The following is a 22,742-nucleotide window of genomic DNA, read 5'->3' as shown; positions in this document are numbered from 1 at the left end:
CTCTTCTGCTCACAAGGCTAGTTATCTACGAAGGCTAGTTCTACATGAACAACATTCAACAGGTCAGTAAGATGGTTATGAAAGGAACATGGAATGCTGGCTTTCATTAGTTGGGTAATTGTTCAAGAGCCATGAGGTAACATTGTACCTCTAGAAAACTCTGGTTAGACCACATTTAGAGCATCGTGTTCAGTTCTGGTCGCCTTATTATAGGAGGGGTGTGGAAGTTTTTAAGAGATGGTGGAAAGGATATTTACCAGGATGTTTCATGGATTAGTGAGCATGTCTTATGAAGATATGTTGAGAGACCTAGCAGTTTTCACTTTGGAGCCAAGAAGAATGAGACACAACTTGACAGAGGTGTACAAGACGAGAAGATGCATAGATTAAGTGGTACCCCTAGACTTCTACACAGGGTGGAAATTTACTAATACAAAGGGGCATAGTTTTAAGGTATTGGAGGATAGTTTGTTTTCAAACACACAATAAGTGGTGGGTGCGTGGAACACCCTGCCGCAGGTGGTGGATGACACGGATGCGTTAGGGGCATTTAAGAAACTCATAGATAGGCACATAAAGAAAAATGGATGTCAATGTGGGGGTGGGGGGCAGGAGGGAGGGTTTAGATTGGTCCTAGAATAGGTTAAAAAGTCAGCACAACATTGTGACTCAAAGAGCCAGTACTGTGCTCCACCATTCTATGTACATTGGATTGAAATCAGGTCATGGAAAAGATCACAATTAATGGAGATCAGTCTGTACCATGCAATTAACTCTTAGCAACTGGACAGTCTTCTGAAGTTATCAATACTAATTTTATATATTGCAAAGAGAATGAATTTGAAAACTGCACATGCATATTACTTACCATCTCCTCATCCTCAGCGAGAACCAAGTCATACGCACTAAGAGCGACACAGAAAATGATAGCAGTGACACCTTCAAAGCAATGGATCCACTTCTTTCTCTCAGATCTTTGTCCTCCAACATCAAACATCCTGAAAAACAAAGTTTAAAAAATGAAATGTTTCTGTTCAATTTGCTTTACGTCTGAGAAAAGTATTAGATCTGAATCAACAAAAGTAAAATGCAAAAGCAACTCTTGACCAGAACTTTAGACATCCATCAAGACATGCACTATACAAATTTGAAACTCTCACACAATTTACTTCCAGGTTCTGGTCATACAGTCATCAAAACCTGAACATAGAAAGCAATCACCTCCATTTCCTTTGCCATCCAAAACAATTTTTCTTAGTCTAATAAAAAGGCCAGTGGACACTCCAGGTCAACGATGGCAATTCCTACTTAATGCTCTTGTTAAGCATCAATGCTCAAATTGCAAGCAATACAAGCATCAAGTTTCATAATCTTTAATCAAGCTTGTTTTACACCACAAGGGCCAGTCAAGCTGGGATAAATACTTCAGTCTTTCAACTCAGCATCAGTTCATTTGCCTCAATTTAGTTTTGCGACATAGCAGCAAGCCAGAATCCCATGGAGCAGAAGCTCCCTGATTATATTTGTTAAACAACAATATGCATTTATATGGCATACTTAACAACCCTACAACTGTAAAAAAAACACTGAAAATGACTGAGGCTGTCAGCTTAGACAGAGTTGAGTAATATACTGCATTTGCATTTCAAGCTCATTTGCGTGAGACTTAGTCTATGTTGTGGATTTAGCCCAAATTATATACTGCTGGCATGGTTTTCTATCTGTCAACTCAATGAAAAGTATACAGAAAGTATTCCATTTATCTTTCTAGTAACTCTGGGTAATGACGATATGGTAATACACACACTTGATGTATTTGCTTAAAAAACATGTAGGTCTTTCTATGAATTTTACCTTACTGTGTGAGCACGGATACAATTAATACACAATAGCTCTAAAAACAAGGGTAACTGTAAAACCTGAACCATTAAGTCATGAGTTTCTGGGCATGCACATACGGGCAATCCTTACCTAGTCCCTCAACATCACCATTTTGGTCAAGAAAACATAGCAGCTTCTCCATTTCCTGAGGATATTGAGCCAAGTGAGGTGACCCCCTTTCCCCATTCTACATTCAAACCAATTTCTACAGGAGAACCATCAAGAGTATCCTGACCAGCTGCATCATTGTTGGGTAGGGAACTGTAAAGCAAATGACCACAGTCCCTCCAAAGAACTGCAAGGACTACTGACTGGATAATCTGGGTCTCTCTTCCATCCAGAGGTATTTATCAGCTGCAGGACCCTTAGCATTGTCAATGATACCTTCCATCCATCCAACAATCTCGTTCATCCCTTACTATCAGGCAGCAGATACAGTAGCTTTATGCCAAGAACTGTTATGATGGGAAACAGCTTTTTTCCCCAGGCCATAGGACTATTGAACTCCCTGCTGCCACCCAGGTCTTATCACACATGAAGCACCAGTACTGAAATACAGTTTACTTTTTAAACTTGTGTCGCAAACTCACCTTATTATTTAATTTACTTGTGGTAATATTATTTTATGTGTGCGAGTTATTTGGAGTGTTGTTTCGTTTGGCACTATACATGCACGGTTGAACGACAATAAACTTGTACTTGAGTAAATTAAGGCTGGACTTGCCGAGAGAAGCATTGCCACATCTGTGCCAGGTGCGCCGAGCTGCAGCTCCTGAGGGACCGGGTTAGGGAACCGGAGATGCAGCTCGATGACCTTCGTCTGGTCAGGGAGAGCGAGGAGGTGATGGAGAGGAGCTATAGGCAGGTAGTCACACTGGGGCCTGGGGGGACAGATAAGTGGGTAACAGTCAGGAAAGGGAGGGGCAGGCGTCAGAGATTTGAGAGCACTCCGTGACTGTTCCCCATAACAATAAGTACTCCTGCTTGAGTACTGTTGGGGGGGGGGACAGTCTACCTGGGGGAAACAACAGTGGCCGTGACTCCGGCACAGAGTCCGGCCCTGTAGCTCAGAAGGGTAGGGAAAGGGAAGAAGGCAGCAGTGATAGGGGACTCTATAGTTAGGAGGTCAGACAGGCAATTCTGTGGACGCAGGAAAGAAGCACAGATGGTAGTTTGCCTCCCAGGTGCCAGGGTCCGGAATATTTCTGATGGCGTCCACGATATCCTGAAGTGGGAAGGAGAACAGCCAGAGGTCGTGGTACACATTGGTACCAATGACATAGGCAGGAAAAGGGAGGAGGTCATGAAAGCAGACTACAGGGAGTTAGGAAGGAAGCAGGACCACAAAGGTAGTAATCTCGGGATTACTGCCTGTGCCACGTGACAGTGAGTATAGGAATAGAGTGAGGTGGAGGATAAATGCATGGCTGAGGGATTGGAGCAGGGGGCAGGGATTCAGATTTCTAGATCATTGCGACCTCTTCTGGGGCAGGAGAGACCTGTACAAAAAGGACAGGCTGCACCTGAATCCCAGGGAGACCAATATACAGGCGGGGAGGTTTGCTAAGGCTATTGGGGAGAGTTTAAACTAGGATTGTTGGGGGGTGGGAACCAAACTGAAGAGACGGAGGTAAGAGGCGGTTGGCTCACAAATAGAGAAAGCTTGGAGACAGTGCGAGAGGGAGGATAGGCAAGTGATAGAGAAGGGATGCACTCAGAACGATGGTTTGAGATGTGTCTATTTTAATGCAAGGAGTATCATGAACAAAGCGGGTGAGCTTAGGACGTGGACCAGCACTTGGAGCTATGATGTTGTGGCCATTACAGAGATTTGGATGGTGCAGGGGCAGGAATGGTTACTTCGAGTGCCAGGCTTTAGATGTTTCAGAAAGGACAGGAAGGGGGGCAAAAAAGGTGGGGACGTGGCACTGCTGATCAGAGATAATGTCACAGCTGCAGAAAAGGAGGAAGTCATGGAGGGATTGTCTACGGTGTCTTTGTGGGTGGAAGTTAGGAACAGGAAGGGGTCAATAACTCTACTGGGTGTTTTTTATAGACCACCCAATAGTAACAGGAATATCAAGGAGCAGATAGGGAGACACGATTCTGAAAAGGTGTAATAATAACACGGTTGTTGTGATGGGAGATTTTAATTTCCCAAATATCGATTGGCATCTCCCTAGAGTGAGAGGTTTAGATGGGGTGGAGTTTGTTAGGTGAGTTCAGGAAGGTTTCTTGACACAATATGTAGATACGCCTACAAGAGCAGAGACTGTACTTGATCTGGTATTGGAAAATGAACTGGTCAGGTGTCAGATCTCTCAGTGGGAGAGCATTTTGGAGATAGTGATCACAATTCTATCTCATTTACCATAGTATTGGAGAGGGATAGGAACAGACAAGTTAGGAAAGTGTTTAAATTGGAGTAAGGGAAAATATGATGTTATCAGGTAGGAACTTGGAAGCATAAATTGGAAACAGATGTTCTCAGGGAAATGTATGGAAGAAATGTGTCAAATGTTCTGGGGATATTTGCATGGAATTCTGCATAGGTACGTTCCAATGAGACAGGGAAAGGATGGTAGGGTACAGGAACCGTTGTGTACAGAGGCTGTTATAAATCTAGTCAAGAAGTAAGGAAGAGCTTACAAAAGGTTCAGACAGCTAGGTAAAGATAGAGAGTTGGAAGATTATAAGGCTAGCAGGAAGGAGCTCAAGAAAGCGGCCAGTGAGTGAGTGGGCCAGTGAAGGAGTGGAGCTTTGAGGCTTTGACTCGAGAGGCTTCGACAAGAAGAGGCGGAGAACAAATTTGTTCCCAGTTAGTCTTTACAATGCCTCCTGAGATGGTGATGTGCCTCTCCTGTGAGATGTGGCAGTCTTGGGGGAACTCCCCTCTCCCGCAGAGTCACATCTGCCAGAAGTGCATGCGGCTGGGCGATCTGGAAGACTGTGTGAGGAATCTGGAGCAGCAGCTGGATGACCTTCGACTCATAAGGGAGAATGAGGCAGTCATAGATGAGAGCTACAGGGAGGTAGTCACACCTAGGCTGCCGGAAGCAGGTCATTGGGTGACAGTCAAAGGGGGAGAAAGCGAAGGTGAGTAGACAGGTAGTGCAGAGCACCCCTGTAGCCATTCCCCTGAATGGTAAGTTTACCGTGCTGGATACTGTTGGTGAGGATGACAGATCAGGTGTGAGCCACGGTGGCAGGGCCTCTGGCACTGAGTCTGACCCTGTGGTGCAGAAGGATGGGACGGAGAAGAGGAGAGCTGTCATCATTGGAGACTCTATAGTCAGGGGAGCAGACAGGAGACTTTGTGGACGTGAGAAGGACACCCACATGGTTTGTTGCCTCCCGGGTGCCAGGGTCTGGGATGTCTTTGACCGGGTGCATGACATCCTGATACGAGAGGGAAAGCAACCAGAAGTCGTGATACGTGTTGGGGCCAACGACATAGGCAGGAAGAGGGATGAGGTCCTGAAGTGTGAGTTTCGGGAACTAGGCAGAAGGCTGAAGAACAGGACTTCAAGGGTGGTGATCTCAGGATTGCTGCCAGTGCTACGTGATAGTGATGGTAAGAATTGGAGGAGATGGCAGCTGAATATGTGGCTGAGGAGTTGGAGCAGGGGGCAGGGTTTTAGATTTTTGAATCATTGGGATCTCTTCTGGGGAAGGTGGGACCTGTACAGATTGGATGGGTTGCACCTGAACTCGAGGGGGAGCAATATCCTTGCAGGTAGGTTTTGCTAGCATGGTTCGGGAGGGTTTAAACTAATTTGCAAGGGGGATGGGACCTGGAGTGATAGGGCAGTGAAAGAAGTGCATGGAGTAAAGCCAGATCTAACATATAGAGGGGCTTTGGGGAAAGAGAAGCAGAATAAAGGGTGCAAAGGTAGCAAGGTAGAAGGGCTAAAGTGTGTGTACTTCAATGCAAGAAGCATCAGGAACAAAGGTGATGAACTGAGAGCTTGGATACATACATAGGGGGAATACCATATTAGATCTAGTATTAGGTAACGAACCGGGTTAGGTCACAGATCTGTCAGTGGGAAAGCATCTGGGGGACAGTGATCACTGCTCCCTGGCCTTTAGCATTATCATGGAAAAGGATAGAATCAGAGAGGACAGGAAAATTTTTAATTGGGGAAGGGCAAATTATGAGGCTATAAGGCTAGAACTTGCGGGTGTGAATTGGGATGATGTTTTCTCAGGGAAATGTACTATCGACATGTGGTCGATGTTTAAGGATCTCTTGCAGGATGTTAGGGATAAATTTGTCCCAGTGAGGAAAATAAAGAATGGTAGGGTGAAGGAACCATGGGTGACAAGTGAGGTGGATAATCTAGTCAGATGGAAGAAGGCAGCATACATGAAGTTTAGGAAGCAAGGATCATATGGGGCTATTGAGAAATATAGGGTAGCAAGAAAGGAGCTTAAGAAGGGGCTGAGGAGAGCAAGAAGGGGGCATGAGAAGGCCTTGGTGAGCAGGGTAAAGGAAAACCCCAAGGCATTCTTCAATTAAGTGAAGAACAAAAGGATGACAGGAGTGAAGGTAGGACCGATTAGAGATAAAACTGGGAAGATGTACCTGGAGGCTGTGGAAGTGAGCGAGGTCCTCAATGAATACTTCTCTTCAGTATTCACCACTGAGAGGGAACTTGATGATGGTGAGGACAATATGCGTTAGGTTGACGTTCTGGAACACATTGATATTAAGGGAGAGGAGGTGTTGGAGTTGTTAAAATACATTAGGACGGATAAGTCCCTGGGGCCTGATGGAATATTCCCCAGGCTGCTCCACGAGGCGAGGGAAGAGATTGCTGAGCCTCTGGCTAGGATCTTTATGTCCTCATTGTCCATGGGAATGGTACCGGAGGATTGGAGGGAGGTGAATGTTGTCCCCTTGTTCAAAAAAGGTAGTAGGGATAATCCGGGTAATTATAGATCAGTGAGCCTTACGTCTGTGGTGGGAAAGCTGTTGGAAAAGATTCTTAGAGATAGGATCTATGGACATTTAGAGAATCATGGTCTGATCAGGGACAGTCAGCATGGCTTTGTGAAGGGCATATCGTGTCTAACAAGCCTGATAGAGTTCTTTGAGGAGGTGACCAGGCATATAGATGAGGGTAGTGCAGTGGATGTGATCTACATGGATTTTAGTAAGGCATTTGACAAGGTTCCACATGGTAGGCTTATTCAGAAAGTCAGAAGACATGGGATCCAGGGAAGTTTGGCCAGGTGCATTCGGCCAGGTGGATTCAGAATTGGCTTGCCTGCAGAAGGCAGAGGGTCATGGTGGAGAGAGTACATTCAGATTGGAGGGTTGTGACTAGTGGTGTCTCACAAGGATCTGTTCTGGGACCTCTACTTCTCGTGATTTCTATTAACGACCTGGATGTGGGGGTAGAAAGGTGGGTTGGCAAGTTTGCAGACGACACAGAGGTTGGTGGTGTTGTAGATAGTGTAGAGGATTGTCGAAGATTACAGAGAGACATTGATAGGATGCAGAACTGGGCTGAGAAGTGGCAGATGGAGCTCAACCCGGAGAAGTGTGAGGTGGTACACTTTGGAAGGACAAACTCCAAAGCAGAGTACAGAGTAAATGGCAGGATACTTGGTAGTGTGGAGGAGCAGAGGGATCTGGGGGTACATGTCCACAGATCCCTGAAAGTTGCCTCACAGGTAGATAGGGTAGTTAAGAAAGCTTATGAGGTGTTAGCTTTCATAAGTCGATGGATAGAGTTTAAGAGACGCGATGTAATGATGCAGCTCTATAAAACTCTGGTTAGGCCACACTTGGAGTACTGTGTCCAGTTCTGGTCGCCTCACTATAGGAAGGATGTGGAAGCATTGGAAAGGGTACAGAGGAGATTTACCAGGATGCTGCCTGGTTTAGGGAGTATGCATTATGATCGGAGATTATGGGAGCTAGGGATTTACTCTTTGGAGAGGAGGAGGATGAGAGGAGACATGATAGAGGTGTACAAGATATTAACAGGAATAGACAAGAGTGGATAGCCAGTGCCTCTTTCCTAGAGCACCACTGCTCAGTACAAGAGGACATGGCTTTTAGGTAAGGGGAGGGAAGATCAAGGGGGATATTAGAGGAAGGTTTTTCACTCAGAGAGTGGTTGGTATGTGGAATGCACTGCCTGAGTCAGTGGTGGAGACAGATACACTAGTGAAGTTTAAGAGACTACTAGACTGGTATATGGAGGAATTTAAAGTGGGGGGTTATATGGGAGGCAGGGTTTGAGGGCTGGCACAACATTGTGGGCTGAAGGGCCTGTAATGTGCTGTACTATTCTATGATTTAAAGAAATTAGAAGAGACAGAAGAGGCAGGTGGACAGGGTGAAAGAAAACCTCAAGGCATTCTACAAGTATGTGAAGAGCAAGAGGATAAGACAAGAGAGAATCGGACCAATCAAGTGTGACAGTGGAAAAGTGCGTATGGAACCAAAGGAGACAGCAGAGGTACTGAATGAGTACTTTGCTTCAGTATTCACTATGGAAAGGACCTTGGCAATTATAGGGGTGACTTACCAGTGGACTGAAAAGCTTGAGCATGTAGATATTAAGAAAGAGGATGTGCTGGAGCTTTTGGAAAGCATTACGTTGGATAAGTCACTGGGACAGGTTGAGATGTACCCCAGACTACTGTGGGAGGTGAGGGAGGAGGGTTCCCGATGTTGTTCCATTATTCAAGAAAGGGAATAGAGATAGCCCAGGAGATTACAGACCAGTGAGTCTTATTTTGGTGGTTGGTAAGTTGATGGAGAACATCCTGAGAGGCAGGATTTATGAACATTTGGAGAGGTATAATATGATTAGGAATAGTCTGCATGGCTTTGTGAAAAGCAGGTCATGCCTTACAAGCCTGATTGAATTTTTTGAGGATCAGACTAAACACATTGATGCTGGCAGAGCAGTAAACATAGTGTATATGGATTTTAGCAAGTCATTTGACAAGGTACCCCATGCAAGGCTTATTGAGAAAGTGAGGAGGCATAGGATCCAAGGGGAAATTGCTTTGTGAATCCAGAACTGACTTGCCTACAGAAGGCAAAGTGTGGTCGTAGACAGGTCATATTCTGCATGGAGGTCAGTCACCAGTGGAATGCCTCAGGAATCTCTTATGGGACCCCGACTTTTTGTGATTTTTATAAATGACCTGGATGAAGAAGTAGAGGGATGGGTTAGTAAATTTGCTGATGACACAAAGGCTGGAGGTGCTGTGGATAGTGTGGAGGGCTGTCAGAGGTTACAGCGGGACATTGATAGGATGCAAAACTGGGCTGAGAAGTGGCAGATGGAGTTCAACCCAAATAAGTGTGAAGTGGTTCATTTTGGTAGGTCAAGTATAACAACAGAATAGAGAATTAATGGTAAAACTCTTGGCTGTGTGGAGGATCAGAGGGATCTTGGGGTTCGAGTCCATAGGACACTCAAAGCTGCTGCGCAGGTTAACTCTGTGGTTAAGAAAGCATATGGTGCATTGGCCTTCATCAATCGTGGGATTGAGTTTAGGAGCCGAGAGGTAATATTGCAGTTATATAGGACCCTGGTCAGACCCCACTTGGAGTACTGTGCTCAGTTCTGGTCACCTCATTATAAGAAGGATGTGGAAGCCATAGAAAGGGTGCAGAGGAGATTTACAAGGATGTTGCCTGGATTGGGGAGCATGCTTTATGAGAATAGGTTGAGTGAACTCGGCCTTTTTTCCTTGGAGCGATGGAGGATGAGAGGTGACCTGATAGAGGTGTACAAGATGATGAGAGGCACTGATCGTGTGGATAGTCAGAGGCTTTTTCCCAGGGCTGAAATGGCTAGCATGAGAGGGCACCTCTTTAAGGTGCTTGGAAGTAGCTACAGAGAAGATATCAGGGTTAATTTTTTTTTATGCAGAGAATGGTGAGTGCATGGAATGGGCTGTCAGCGATGATGGTGGAGGTGGATATGATAGGATCTTTTAAGAGTCTCCTGAACAGGTATATGGAGCTTAGAAAAATAGAGTGCTATAGGTAACTCTGGGTAATTTCTCAGGGAAGTACATGTTCAGCACAGCTTTGTGGGTTGAAGGGCCTGTATTGTGCTGTAGGTTTTCTATGTTTCTAGAACCCAAACTTGGATTTTATTTTTGTTTATTACTCTCAGCTCAAAAGCATGCTTCTCCATCAATGTTCTCCCTTTCAGAGTTCACACAGTCAGAAATCTCTGAAATGTTACTAATTTTTAGCAACTTTCTGCTGTGCCACCAAATGCCCATTCCTCAAACAGGAAGCACAGTGGTATGTGTCGATTACTCATGCGATTCCGGCTCTCATCACTACAAGCTGGAGTTGGGCCTCCTGCAGATTTTCTCTTAGCAGCCAGTATCATTACAAGGTGATCAGCAGCTTGAGGCCAAGCGTTTCTCTCTCTTCCACAGTGGACACGAGGGTAAAAAGTGATGCTCAAATGTCACCTTTAAGTTTATTGGACTGTACACATATTCAACCAAATGAAACAATGTTCCTCCCCACCATGGTGCACCTACAAAACAGTTCAACACTCAGCACCTAAAGCAAAATATTACCACAAGTTAATAAAACATAATTCAAAATGCTTGTGAAGCGTGCAGCACTGATAAACAGTAGACAACTCACTGTCCTAGTGACGAGACCTCAGTGGTGGCACGGTATTCATTAGACTCACAGCCTGAGGGAAGAAGCTGTTACCTCGTCTGGCAGTCCCAGTCCTGATGCTCCTGTACCTCATTCCCTCCTTCTTGACAGTAGGGGGTCAGAGAGATTCTGGGATGTGTGGCAGAGATCCTCAACAATGCTTCTGGCCCTTTGTCTGCAATGTTCTCAGTAAATGTCCCATATGGGGGTGTGGGAGACCCTGACGATCATCTCGGCAGTTTTTACTGTCATCAGTAAAGTCTTACGGTCTGATGTCTTGCAGCTTCCATACCACATAATAATGCAGCCAGATGGGACGAGCCTTTCACACCTCAATCTCATCAGAAAGTGCAAGACGCTGCTGTGTTTTCTTGACTACTGAGGTAGTGTTGCGGGTCCAGGTCAGATCGTAAAACCTTTACTTCTCAGAACTATTAAATCCATACATGCGTGTCCCAGTTAAGAGTACAATACATCTGTACCTTCAGATACTTGCTCCCACAATGAGATTACAAATGGAAACATGGTTCCAGAACCACTGTACCCTCCAGCATGGGAGGCAATCACTTGGCCCATCAGATTCGTTGTATCCAAAAATAACACATGCTTAGGTTAACCTCATTTCCCTGCTCTACATTTACACCCTTGCCAGGGTCTTCACAACCTACCCAGGGAATTCTGAACACGGTGGGATTCAGGCGTAGGATCATACCACACTGTAGCACAGAAATGGGCTCTTTGGTGCTGGCCTCATTTTCTTCCTAGTCCCATCGACCTGCACCCAGACCACAGACATACATACTCTTCCCATCCACACACCTATTCAAACTTCTCTTAGAAAGAAAATAAATTACTCGCATTAAGTGGCTTGTTTACCTTGCAAGTTATCAGTTTGGAGCACAATTTTCTGTGAAATGGCACTAAGGAGTATTAGTTGATCTGTTCCTATGGAGTCAAGGTGCAAGACACAGGTACAAGCAGTCATACATAGTATAAGGCACACACAAGATAGCAGTAAACAAATAGCCACACAAAAAATGTAATATAGCCCAAGTTCAAGTGACATGTCCTGCAAATTGATGATGCAGGGATGTTAGAGCCAGCAGTTAGTTCTCAGCAGGCTGCAGCAATCCAGCTTGTCTTCCATCAAGTGAACACTAGAGGGCAGCATGAATGGGAGGGGCCAGTGTGCAATCCAGCTTGGATGAGGCACCACACTGCCTCTGGTGTCTCCCCTATGGGACTGCTACAACAAGCAAGCCCGCAGCTTGAATGCAATAAGACCTTGCAGCTTGTTTAAAAAAAATCCTGGGCTTCAGTGACACAAACATTCTGGAATCCATAATTAAGGAGGAACAGCAGGACATTTAGGAAAAAAAAAGGACAATCAAAGGGAGTCAACATGGCTGTTTGCAGAGGAAACTGAGGGAGCTTCCAATTTTGGCAATAATGGGTGAGGTGACCAAGTGTACTGTAGTACAGTTTACTAGTAAAGTACACTAAAGTGCAGTTACAGTAAATACTTAGGAATGTTTAGAGAGTTTTGGGTTTATCACAAAGGTTTTGGAGTAGAAATTACAGATGCTTTAAAACTGATCAGACTAAAAGGCATGGGAAGAGAAGGGACATACAATTTTATGATCAATATTTAAGGATTTATTTTCATTGAAGGCAGTGGAGTAGTGATGTTGGTTCCTGGATTGAAGGGTTACATATAAAGAGTAGTTGAACATATACTTACCTGCATTTGGAAAAAAAAAAACCTGACGCATCTGCAGTGGATCTGACAGATAGCTGAACATATTTGCAGTGGAGTATCAGATATTTGAACTACATAGCAATTACAGGATGTGGGAAGAAGACTCGGATGTGCTATTGAAGCCAAGATTGATCAGCCATGGTCTTATTGAACAATAGAATAGGCTCGAGAGGCTGTCACTGTGGTGCAAACTTTCTGGGCAAATCTACAACAACTGAAATGGTTCATTTTGGTAGGTCAAATTAAGTGTGTATGGCCTCTGTCGGTCGTGGTCGACCATGGATACTGTGCCTCTGGTAGTCACTGGTTTGTCGAGCAGCGTCGACTGTGGCTATTGAGGCCGATCCTGGAACAGTAGGCTCTGCCACAGTTGATGCATGAGTAGGGCATTGTGGAATTGTTGTCCGCTGTCCGCTGTGCTCTCCACTCCTCAAACTGACTCAGGATCACTCTTTCGCCTTGCTCTAGCTGTTGCTGAAGAGTACCTCGCCATTTGTTGTGGTCATCTGCTGTATCCTCCCAGCACTCTGTGTTGATTTTTAAGGCTTTCTTGTCGTGCTTGCAGAGGTCTTTGAAGCGAAGCTGGGGTCTACCAATGTTCCTCTTGCCTGTTGCTAGCTCTCCGTAGAGGATGTCCTTTGGCAGTCTACCATCCTCCATATGACAGACATGGCCCGACCAGCCAGTCTTAAAAGTGTGAGCATGTGGGAAATCCAGCACAGGAGAGGACCTCAGAGTCTGGGACTTTGTCTCTCCAAGTGATACCGAGGATGCAGTGAAGGCTGCGCAGGTGAAAACTATTGAGTTTCCTCTCCTGTTTGGAGTAGATGGTTCAAGTCTCGCTACCATACAGGAGGGTGCTGATAACACATGCATTGTACACGACAGTCTTGGTCTTTGCGCGAGTTTCGGATTCTCCCAGACCCGCGAAGAGAGTCGAGCAAGAATCGATGTTGCTTTGCCGATACGCCTATTGATTTCAGCATCGAGGGAGTGTGTAGCGAATGGTCAATCCCAAGTATGTGAACTCGTGGACCACTTCTAGATCGTAATCGTCGATGGTAATGACTGGTGTCTCCACTACGTTCTGGGCAAGGACATTTGTTTTCTTTAGGCTGATGGTAAGCCCAAAGTCCTTGCATGTCTGAGAGAAGCGGTCCATGAGAGTTTGTAGTTGTTGTTTGGTGTGCAAGGTTATAGCATTATCATCGGCAAAAAGCATGTCACATATTAAGATCTTCTGCACCTTTAATCTTGCTCTCAGGCGCGCAGGGTTGAACAGCCGCCCATCAGACCTGGAGTGCATGTAGATTCCTTCTGTCGATGTCCCAAGCGCGTGCTTCAATAGCAGAGAGAAGATGCTGAATAACGTCGGGGCCAACACGTATCCTTGTTTGACTCCACTACGAATAGCGAAGGGTTCTGATGAGCTGCCATCGTACTGAACAGTAGCCCTCATGTCATCATGGAATGACTTGATGATATTTTGGAGTTTCGGGGACAGCCGATCTTGAGGAGAGTCTGAAAGAGCCCATCCCTGCTGACAAGGTCGAATGCTTTGGTCAAGTTGATGAAAGCGACATAGAGGGGTTTCTGTTGTTCCCTGCACTTCTCCTGGAGTTGACGGAGTGAGAAAATGTCGACAGTTAACCTCCTTGCGCGAAAACCACATTGGGACTCAGGGTAGTGTTACGAAGGTGGAGCAACTCTGAGGGGCCAAAGGGTACAAAGTCGCCCCCTCCTTTTTGAGAATCGCAAGATCGCTATTATTTCGGGTCTGAGACCCAGGAAATGAGAGAGGGAGACGCAGAATACACAAGGTTTGAAATGTCTCCTGACATAAGCGGAACGGAACAACTGACTACTGCTATTGTCTCTTGGAGAAGGAATTGTGTATTGAGTACTGTACTATTCATTGAAACCCCTCAGGGGACAAACAGCTTCTAACAGCTCGAAGAGCCTGGGGTGTTTGGTCAGATGGTGAGCGTTTGTACTCTGTGAGAGCTGCACGCTTGTCTTCGATGACAGGAGTTATGATGTTGGACTTTGCCTCAAACCAGTCACTGCTCTTTGTGGTCTTTCTTCCACAGATAGAGAGTGCTGATTCGTGGATGGTGTCACTATGACCATCGTTCTGTTGCAGTATCTCCTTGTGAGGAGGTAGTCATAGCACCCGGTACTGACTTGGCAAACTGGTCAACCTTTTCTGACTGTTTCATCTCTGTTGTGTTGGTGTGAGGTTTTCCAGTTTGTTTGGAGTGGTGGATTTTCTTCGGACGTAGTTTGATCTTGCAGCATACAAAAGCATGATTCGTATGGAAGTCTGCACTGTGGTATGAGCGGGTGATTAGTACAGAGATGATGAAAGAGTGCCTGGTGATGATCAGGTCAAGTTGGTGCCAGTGTTTAGACCGTGGATGTCGCCATGAGACCTTGTACTGCGACTTCATCTGAAAGTAGGAGTTAGTTACACTCAGGCCGTGACAAGAGCAGAACTCCAGGAGACGTTGTCCATTGTCACTTATTTTGCCAATTCCAAAGTGGCCAAGACAAGACGGCCAGGAATCGTTATCAGCTCCCACTCTGGCGTTGAAGTCACCAAGGAGAACGAGGTGCTCATCACTGGGAATATTCCTGACAACAGCTTCTAACTTGTCATAGAACATGTCTTTTGCCTCAGAAGTGGAATTCAAGGCAGGGGCATACACACTGACGAGAGATACGAGTAGCTCTTTGTTAATGACCGCTGTTTTTCATACATCTTCCATATTCTTGAGGTTTTGGTCAAGTCCAGTCATCACTGTGTGGACATTCCAACATCCCAACTTGAGGGGAGCTGTCTTATTCGATTTGTTTTCTTTCTTGTCAGCTCTTCGTGGAATAATCCATAATCCCCATGCACCCAATGAGGAAGACTGGCTGGTGGGACAGCACTTTATTGGCTGGGGGCTTCCCAGCCTGAGGCGAGTGGTAGCTGTCCAGTGAAACATGATGGTCTCTCCCACCGTCAGAAGCAACCCCTGGTGCCATGCTCTACACCAGTCAAGCATTATGACTTATAACCGGTAACTCCTACTTCCCGTGTTTGTCCGGCACTAGAAAGTGAAACTGAAGTGGCCTCTCCAGGGTGCAATATGATGGCAGGATATAGTATTAATGGTAAGACTCTTGGCAGTGTGGAGGATCAGAGGGATCTTGGGGTCCGAGTTCATAGGACGCTCAAAGCAGCTGCGCAGGTTGACTCTGTGGTTAAGAAGGCATATGGTGCATTGGCCTTCATCAATTGTGGAATTGAATTTAGGAGCCGAGAGATAATGTTGCAGCTATATAGGACCCTGGTCAGACCCCTCTTGGAGTACTGTGCTCAGTTCTGCTCGCCTCACTACAGGAAGGATGTGGAAACCAAAGGAAGGGTGCACAGGAGATTTACAAGGATGTTGCCTGGATTGGGGAGCATGCCTTATGAGAATAGGGTGAGTGAACTTGGCCTTTTCTCCTTGGAGTGACAGAGGATGAGAGGTGACCTGATAGAGGTGCACAAGATGATGAGAGGCATTGATCATGTGGATAGTCAGAGGCTTTTTCCCAGAGCTGAAAATAGTTGCCACAAGAGGAGACAGGTTTAAGGTGCTGGGGAGTAGGTACAGAGGAGATGTCAGGGGTAAGTTCTTTACTCAGAGAGTGGTGCGTGTGTGAAATGGGCTGCCAGCAATGGTGGTGGAGGCAGATACGATAGGGTCTTTTAAGAGGCTTTTAGATAGGTATATGAAGCTTAGTAAAATAGAGGGCTATAGGTAAGCCTAGTAATTTCTGAGGTAAGGACATGTTCGGCACAACTTTGTGGGCCAAAGTGCCTGTATTGTGCTGTAGGTTTTCTGTGTTTCTAACTGCAACGGTGAAGAATGAATGAGCTCAAAAAGGAGCTTCAAATGATTTTAGGAAGAAACAGTGCAGGTGATCAGCTTGTCATACATTAAGCAAGGCTGACAACTGATGAGTTTGAACCCATGTAACTTAAAAGCATCACTTCCAGTGCAGCAATTGGTTTAATAGGCTCAATAATGCCTTTACTGCCCTTTGCATTGAAACTGTATTGAAATACTCAGTGTTCAGTACAACACAAAGGACGTGCCCTCTCCTCAATGCTCCCATCGCAGGAGCCTGAAGACATACTCAATGTTTCAGCAACAGCTTCTTCCCTTCCACCTTCAGATTTCCGAATGGACAATAAACCCAAGAACACATCTTCAGTACTTTTCCCCTTCATTTTGCACTATTTATTTTTCTATATATACTTACTGGAACTTATAATTTTTGTTACGTATTGCAATAGACTACTGCGGCAAAACAACCGATTTCACGCCATATGCTGGTGATATTAAACCCAATTCTAAATCTGATGCTTTTTTATGCAAACAGAAGTCACAGTGTGCTCATTACAAATGAGCAACATATGGCAATGAAAGCCATCAGCAATTCAACATGTGGAATGTGCTGATATCCATAAAGCTTTGAAGTTTCTTCCTGCAGGTCTGCACTGGCATCAGATGGATTTAATGACAGGCACTGTGCACTGGCAGCTATTTACTGATTGAATAAGGCTGCCTTTGAAAGCGGTACAGAAATGACAGCCAGAATCTGTCAAGAGCAACAACTGTAGCAACAGCCAGTAATTCAGGTTGGCCTCCAATTTACGCCTGGGTGTTCCGCATTTGTGATGTTTTGCATAATCAGAAAACATGTCAATCAAAAGCTTTTTTTGCAAATACCTGCAAAGCTTCCAGTGTTGTGCTGTTGTCCCAGACAATGCCCCACGTAGAACATTAATCCAAATAATATTGCCCACTACTCTCTCTATTCTACTGAGCAGAACCTGACTTTCATTTTAAAGTACTTGGGTAAATGGTTGAAAAATTGAAACAATTCCTTGCAAATGGAATTTGCGTGGCAAAGTAGTGCAGTGGCTAGTGTAACATTATTACAACGCCAGTGACCCAGGTTCATTTCCTGACGCTGCCGGTACATTTTCCCCATGACAGCAGGAGTTTCCTCTGGGTGCTCCAGTTTCAAGTTCAAGTTTAGCTGTCATTCAACCATAAACAAATACCCCATGTAAACAGCCAAAAAAACCAAGACGCAAGATAGCAGTAAACAAAGTCACACACAAAAAACATATACCGTAGATTCCGGATTATAAGCCGCTACTTTTTTCCCACATTTTGAACAGCTTTGAACTCTGCGGCCTTTAATCCAGAGCGGCTAATGCATGGTTTTTTTTCATGCCGCCTCGTAAACATTTTGCCTCGTAACAGTAGACCAATAAAATTGATGAGTAGTTCACAGAGGTCCAATGAAATTGTACGATAAATCAAGCGCACTTTCACAATTAAATTATTGTAAATCAGTCATTTGTACTCACCCTCATCAACATGGAAAATACTCGAAGAAAAGCAAGACCCGAGCGCGTCAGACCCGATTAGACCCGATCGCGTTACGCAAGCGCGTCAGACCCGATTAGACCCGATCGCGTACGCAAGCGCGTCAGACCCGATTGGACCCGATCGCGTTACGCAAGCGCGTCAGACCCGATTGGACCCGATCGCGTTACGCAAGCGCGTCAGACCCGATTGGACCCGATCGCGTTACGCAAGCGCGTCAGACCCGATTAGACCCGATCGCGTTACGCAAGCGCGTCAGACCCGATTGGACCCGATCGCGTTACGCAAGCGCGTCAGACCCGATTAGACCCGAGCGAAAACGCTGCTTTTAAGTTAAAGTCGATCAATAACTTTTCCTGGTAGGCTGCAGTATATATATTTTTACCAGTCGCTAGGAGATATTGGAATGTTGTTCGTGCTGTTCAGTAAAAAAGTATATGCAACGTAATTTGTGTTACCGATACGTATGTATATTTAAAAGTAGCGGTGCGGCCTAAAATCCGGTGCGGCCTTTACAATTAAAAAATTGATTTTATTTCTAAAATTAGAGCCTGCGGCTTTTAATCAGGTGCGCTCTGTAGTCCGGAATCTACGGTAGCTCAAGTCCCTGTCTGAGTCCTTGGATGTTGTCGGTGAGAACAATCCTCCAGCAGTCTGCAGACAAACGCAATCCAGCTTGTGTTGCACCAACACCAGCATGGAGACCGTGCCGTGCCACACCACCTCCAGTGTCACCTGTCCTGCGTGAGGCCTAGTACGTACCACAACCAAGGCAATGCAGCTCCCACCAATAAACCAACGGACCACTTGCAGCATTCCACATTACCAAGGCCCAACAGCATCTTGTGTTTACAAGAAAAATGACTAAAACAATCACTCACCATTAAGACTGCAGGTTGGAAGGTTAACTGGTCACATGGTGTACAGGGCAGCACACACACATTGGGCCGGAAGGACCCGTTGCTGTGCTCTATCTCTTTAGTGCTAAAAAAATGATCAAAACTTCGATCGTCAAGAAAAACTTATTATATGAAGAATTTAAAAAACACAAAATGCTGGCAGAACTCAGCAGGCCAGACAGCATCTATGGGAGGAGGTAATAACGACATTTCGGGTCAAAACCCTTCATCAGGAAAAAACCAAGTTCTGCCAGCATTTTGTGTTTTTTATTTATTTCCAGCATCTGCAGATTCACTCGTGTTGTATATGAAGAATTTATTCATTTTCGTGCTGAGTTCCTCCAGCACTGTGAGCGTTTCTGCTTCCACAATTCTTTAAAACTGAGTTATAGTTCCCCAACTCCAGATAATTATTTTGTGTTCAACGCAACCCTCTACAATCACAATGGATGTATGGCAGAGTGAGAATTTTTTTATATATAAAACTTAGGGCTGCGAACAGCACATCAACTTGTTTCAGAATGAATAAGATAAACCATTGTTGAATAAGATGATGGGAAGTTGAAGAAAACAAAAGAGCTGCAATAAGATCCTACAATACAGTCCTGAGCAGCATAACAAAAAAATAAAAGCAATGACAAAAGATTAAATGTCATGAATTTGGTTCCCCAACCATCAGCAATGTGTGCTCTTATAACATGACAGAAAACTTTTAAAACAGGAATGGTCCTGGTTACCAAATGTTATTTGTTACAATAGCAGCAACCTGCATTTCTTCTCTGCTTCATTAAGCAGGCAGAATACCTCTGAAATCTTTGCAGATCCATGGGAGAATACGGAACAGTGAGCAAGTTGAAGCCAAGAGAAGCTAAATGTATGGACTGTTATGTACCCCAGGGCTCATATTTTCTGTGGCCTATCACTTTAAAATGTCGGGAGAATGAGACTGGCTTTTGGACACTGAGTTGTTACAGAGAGAGAGGGACGAAGCCTGCCTTGAGATGGTGTGTATACGAAGTCTAAAGCTTGTTTTGAATATACAAGGACACTGCCTGCTTGTGAGTTTTGGAGGATCGATCGGGAGAATCGATCAGTGGCTCTCGCAGTGTGAAAAGGTGTGACCAGTGGGAAGTTATCAGTGTGTCCAACCCTTGCCTGGGTTGATAACTTTACCACAGAAGACAGACTCCTTTTTGTGGTCACATTCGGTGACTTTAAAGGAAGAGAAGAGGGGAGAGGAAGGTTTGAAACAGAAGAAACCTAGTGACAAAGAAGTCACTGTTTGGACTCTCTCCTAAGTAGCCCGTAAGGGTGAGTTTGAATTCCATTCGAATATGAAAGTGTGACTGTCACGTAGTTAATCCACAGGAGTGGGTTCTCTGGTGAGGGGGAAGCCTTTGTGATTACCACTTGTGTGTTACCCTTGTCTGGGTGTGGTAGCTCACTGAAGAAAGGCACCCCTGTGGCAAATCACTGTAGGAGTTATTTCATGTGTCGTGGAACTGGATAAGTGGCTATCACAGTTGTGTGTTTGAGGTAACCTTGTGTGGAAACTACCTGTGTGTGATAATCCTGGCCTGGGTTGGTAGTTTTATCACTTGAAGATGGTACGTCAGTGATAAGCGACTGTTGGTGATAATCCATACGTGGATTCTGTTTGGGTATCCTGTGGCCACCACTTTGGGATGACCCGCAGCTGAGTTCGGGTGTGGTACCACTTGTGTTGAAAGGATATTCGTTGAAGATCATTGTCGGTGATACTTTGTGTGTGGAGTGGAAGAACTCCGGAGATAAAACCTACTGCTATTGTTATTTTGGAATATCGATGTAATTGTGTTCTCACAACATAATACGCCTTCGGATTACAAATCTCTCTCTCTTACCAACAACAGCAACCTCGTGCATTGAACTGACCTTTCTTACATACCATCGTAAGACTGTATCTTTACACCACCTGAGCTGGAAGAAGTTTGGGGGAACTTTATTTACTCACTCATAACTGCACATACTCTGCTAACCTGTTTGACTTACCTTGTTTTATATTACTTTACCACGTAGTTACTAATAATATAGTGTTTATAACGGAAGACTCGGACTTCAGGTGTGGCCCTTTTTAACCCGTTACAGGGTACGTAACAGGACTCGGATATGGACTTGGGAAGCTGAGTTACAAAGAGAGGCTGTGCAGACTAGGATTTTATTACCTGGAATTTGGGAGATTGACAGATGATTTGATAGAGGGATACTGACATGGGAAGAGCTGCTAAAATGAGAAATCATAGGTTTAAGATTAGAGGTGAGGGATTTAAAAGGGACATCAAGGGCAGTTAATTCATGCAAAGGGTGATGTGTATTTGGATTGAACTGCCAGAAATTGTGGTTGAGGTGGGAACATTAGCAACGTTTAAAACCCATCCAGATCAGTGTTTGGCAGGCTATGAACCAAATGTGGACAGTCCATGCCAACTAGTCAACAGACTGTGTAGAACAATTGTACTCTGTGATGGGACATTTTTAAGAGCAGTAAGGATACAGGGAGCCATGGTATCAATAACCTCTCCTGAAAGAGTAAGTTTCACAAACAGGTCACTTTCTGATGTTATAATTTCATTGGTGCAGAAAGCATGGGAGAAAGTGATAGGCTTTAAGAACTTCTTGTAGGTTTGAAGGACAGGTAGGAAAGGTAGACAGTGTTCATAACAGTGAGCACACAGACAAAAAAATTGAGACAGAAAAGGCAAGAAACAAGGAAAATAAAAAAGCTTTCAAAATCTTTTACGAATAGCACTGAAAAATTCATATGATAAACCCAAATTCAAGTTCAAATTATTGTCATTCAACTGTACACATGTATACTACCAAACCAGACAATATTCCTCCTCACCAAGGTGCACAACACAGTACTTGTAACTCACACAACTACAGAGTAATAATACCACAAATAAATTAATGAATAATAAAGTGCATATGGAATGGAAGTTAAAAAGTAAACAGTATAATGCACGTGTTGCTACATGTGATGAGATCGCATGATGAAATTCATGCGTGGTGGCAGGGGGTTCAGTAGTCTTACGCAAGGTGCCATGACAGGAAGTGGAACTCTTTTGCACCTGGATCTGTCAACAGGTAAGGTCTATGTGAATGAGTTGGAAGGAGGAGAACACTCAGCCCTCTAGCCAGGTCCATCAATTACAAAGTTCATGGATGACTGCAACCTCAACTCTACAGTACCTTGGCTGTTTAGCAAGTTCTCACCCAACTATGCTTTTAGGCTCAAATACTTTTCCTTGAAAGCCCTTTGAGGAAGAGAGATGCAGAGATTTATAACCCTCTAGGTAAAGAAAGTCTCATCTGAAATGGGCAATACGAACAATTCTTCCTTTAGATTCATATTGTGTACAGTACTCAAAAATGTGGTTTTGCCAATGCTCCAGACAACTGTAAGCGAACTTCCTCTGTTGTGTTAAATTTCCCTAGCAATAACATTTTTCTCCTGCTAAATGGACAATTACACATTACCACAAGTTTCTATCATCCATGTGCCTATCTAAGTTTCTTGGATAGCCCTGATGAAGGGTCTCAGCCCAAAATGTCATCTGCTTATTTCCTCTATAGATACCTCCTGACCTGCTGAGTTCTTTCAGAATTCTATGAGTGTTGCTCTAGATTTTCAGGATCTGCAGAATCTCATGTTTAAGAGTTTCTTAACTGTCCCCAATGTATCTGCCTCTACCACCACCCCTGGCAAAGCATTCTACACAGCCCTACTAAAAATCTCAAATCTGACATCCCCTCTATACTTGCCTCCAATCATCTTAAAATTATGCCCCACCGATACAAGGGAACTGGTGGATATGCTACACATGGATGCCCAGAAAACATTCAGTGAAGATCAGAAAAGGTTAGTGCAGCAAAACAAGTTCAAGGGATAACATTTTGGTGTGGATAAAAGACTGGTTGAAAAGTTGCACCATGTAGTGTGCCAAATGAGTTTGGTGATGGGGCCACCACATTTTACATCTATATACAAGACTTGGATGAAGGCACCATGATGCTGGTTGCAAAATCCACTGAATACAAAGACTTAAATTTGTTACTTT

The 22,742-nt window shown here is 44.6% G+C and overlaps 1 protein-coding gene across 2 annotated transcripts in view; it reads right to left on the bottom strand.

The window, feature by feature from the left end:
- Positions 1-22,742, bottom strand: part of LOC140742084 (guanine nucleotide-binding protein G(i) subunit alpha-2) — a 338,259-nt gene that overhangs the window by 22,122 nt on the left and 293,395 nt on the right. For both annotated transcript variants that reach the window (XM_073072911.1, XM_073072912.1), the window contains exon 6: positions 869-998. In XM_073072911.1, coding sequence (XP_072929012.1) covers positions 869-998 — 130 coding nt within the window. The remainder of the gene's footprint in view (positions 1-868; positions 999-22,742) is intronic.

This window comes from Hemitrygon akajei, chromosome 19 (genome assembly GCF_048418815.1).
Source record: "Hemitrygon akajei chromosome 19, sHemAka1.3, whole genome shotgun sequence".
Lineage (NCBI taxonomy): Eukaryota > Metazoa > Chordata > Chondrichthyes > Myliobatiformes > Dasyatidae > Hemitrygon > Hemitrygon akajei.
The sequence above is the reverse complement of the archived record's forward strand: the minus strand, read 5'-3'. Positions and strand labels throughout refer to the sequence as shown.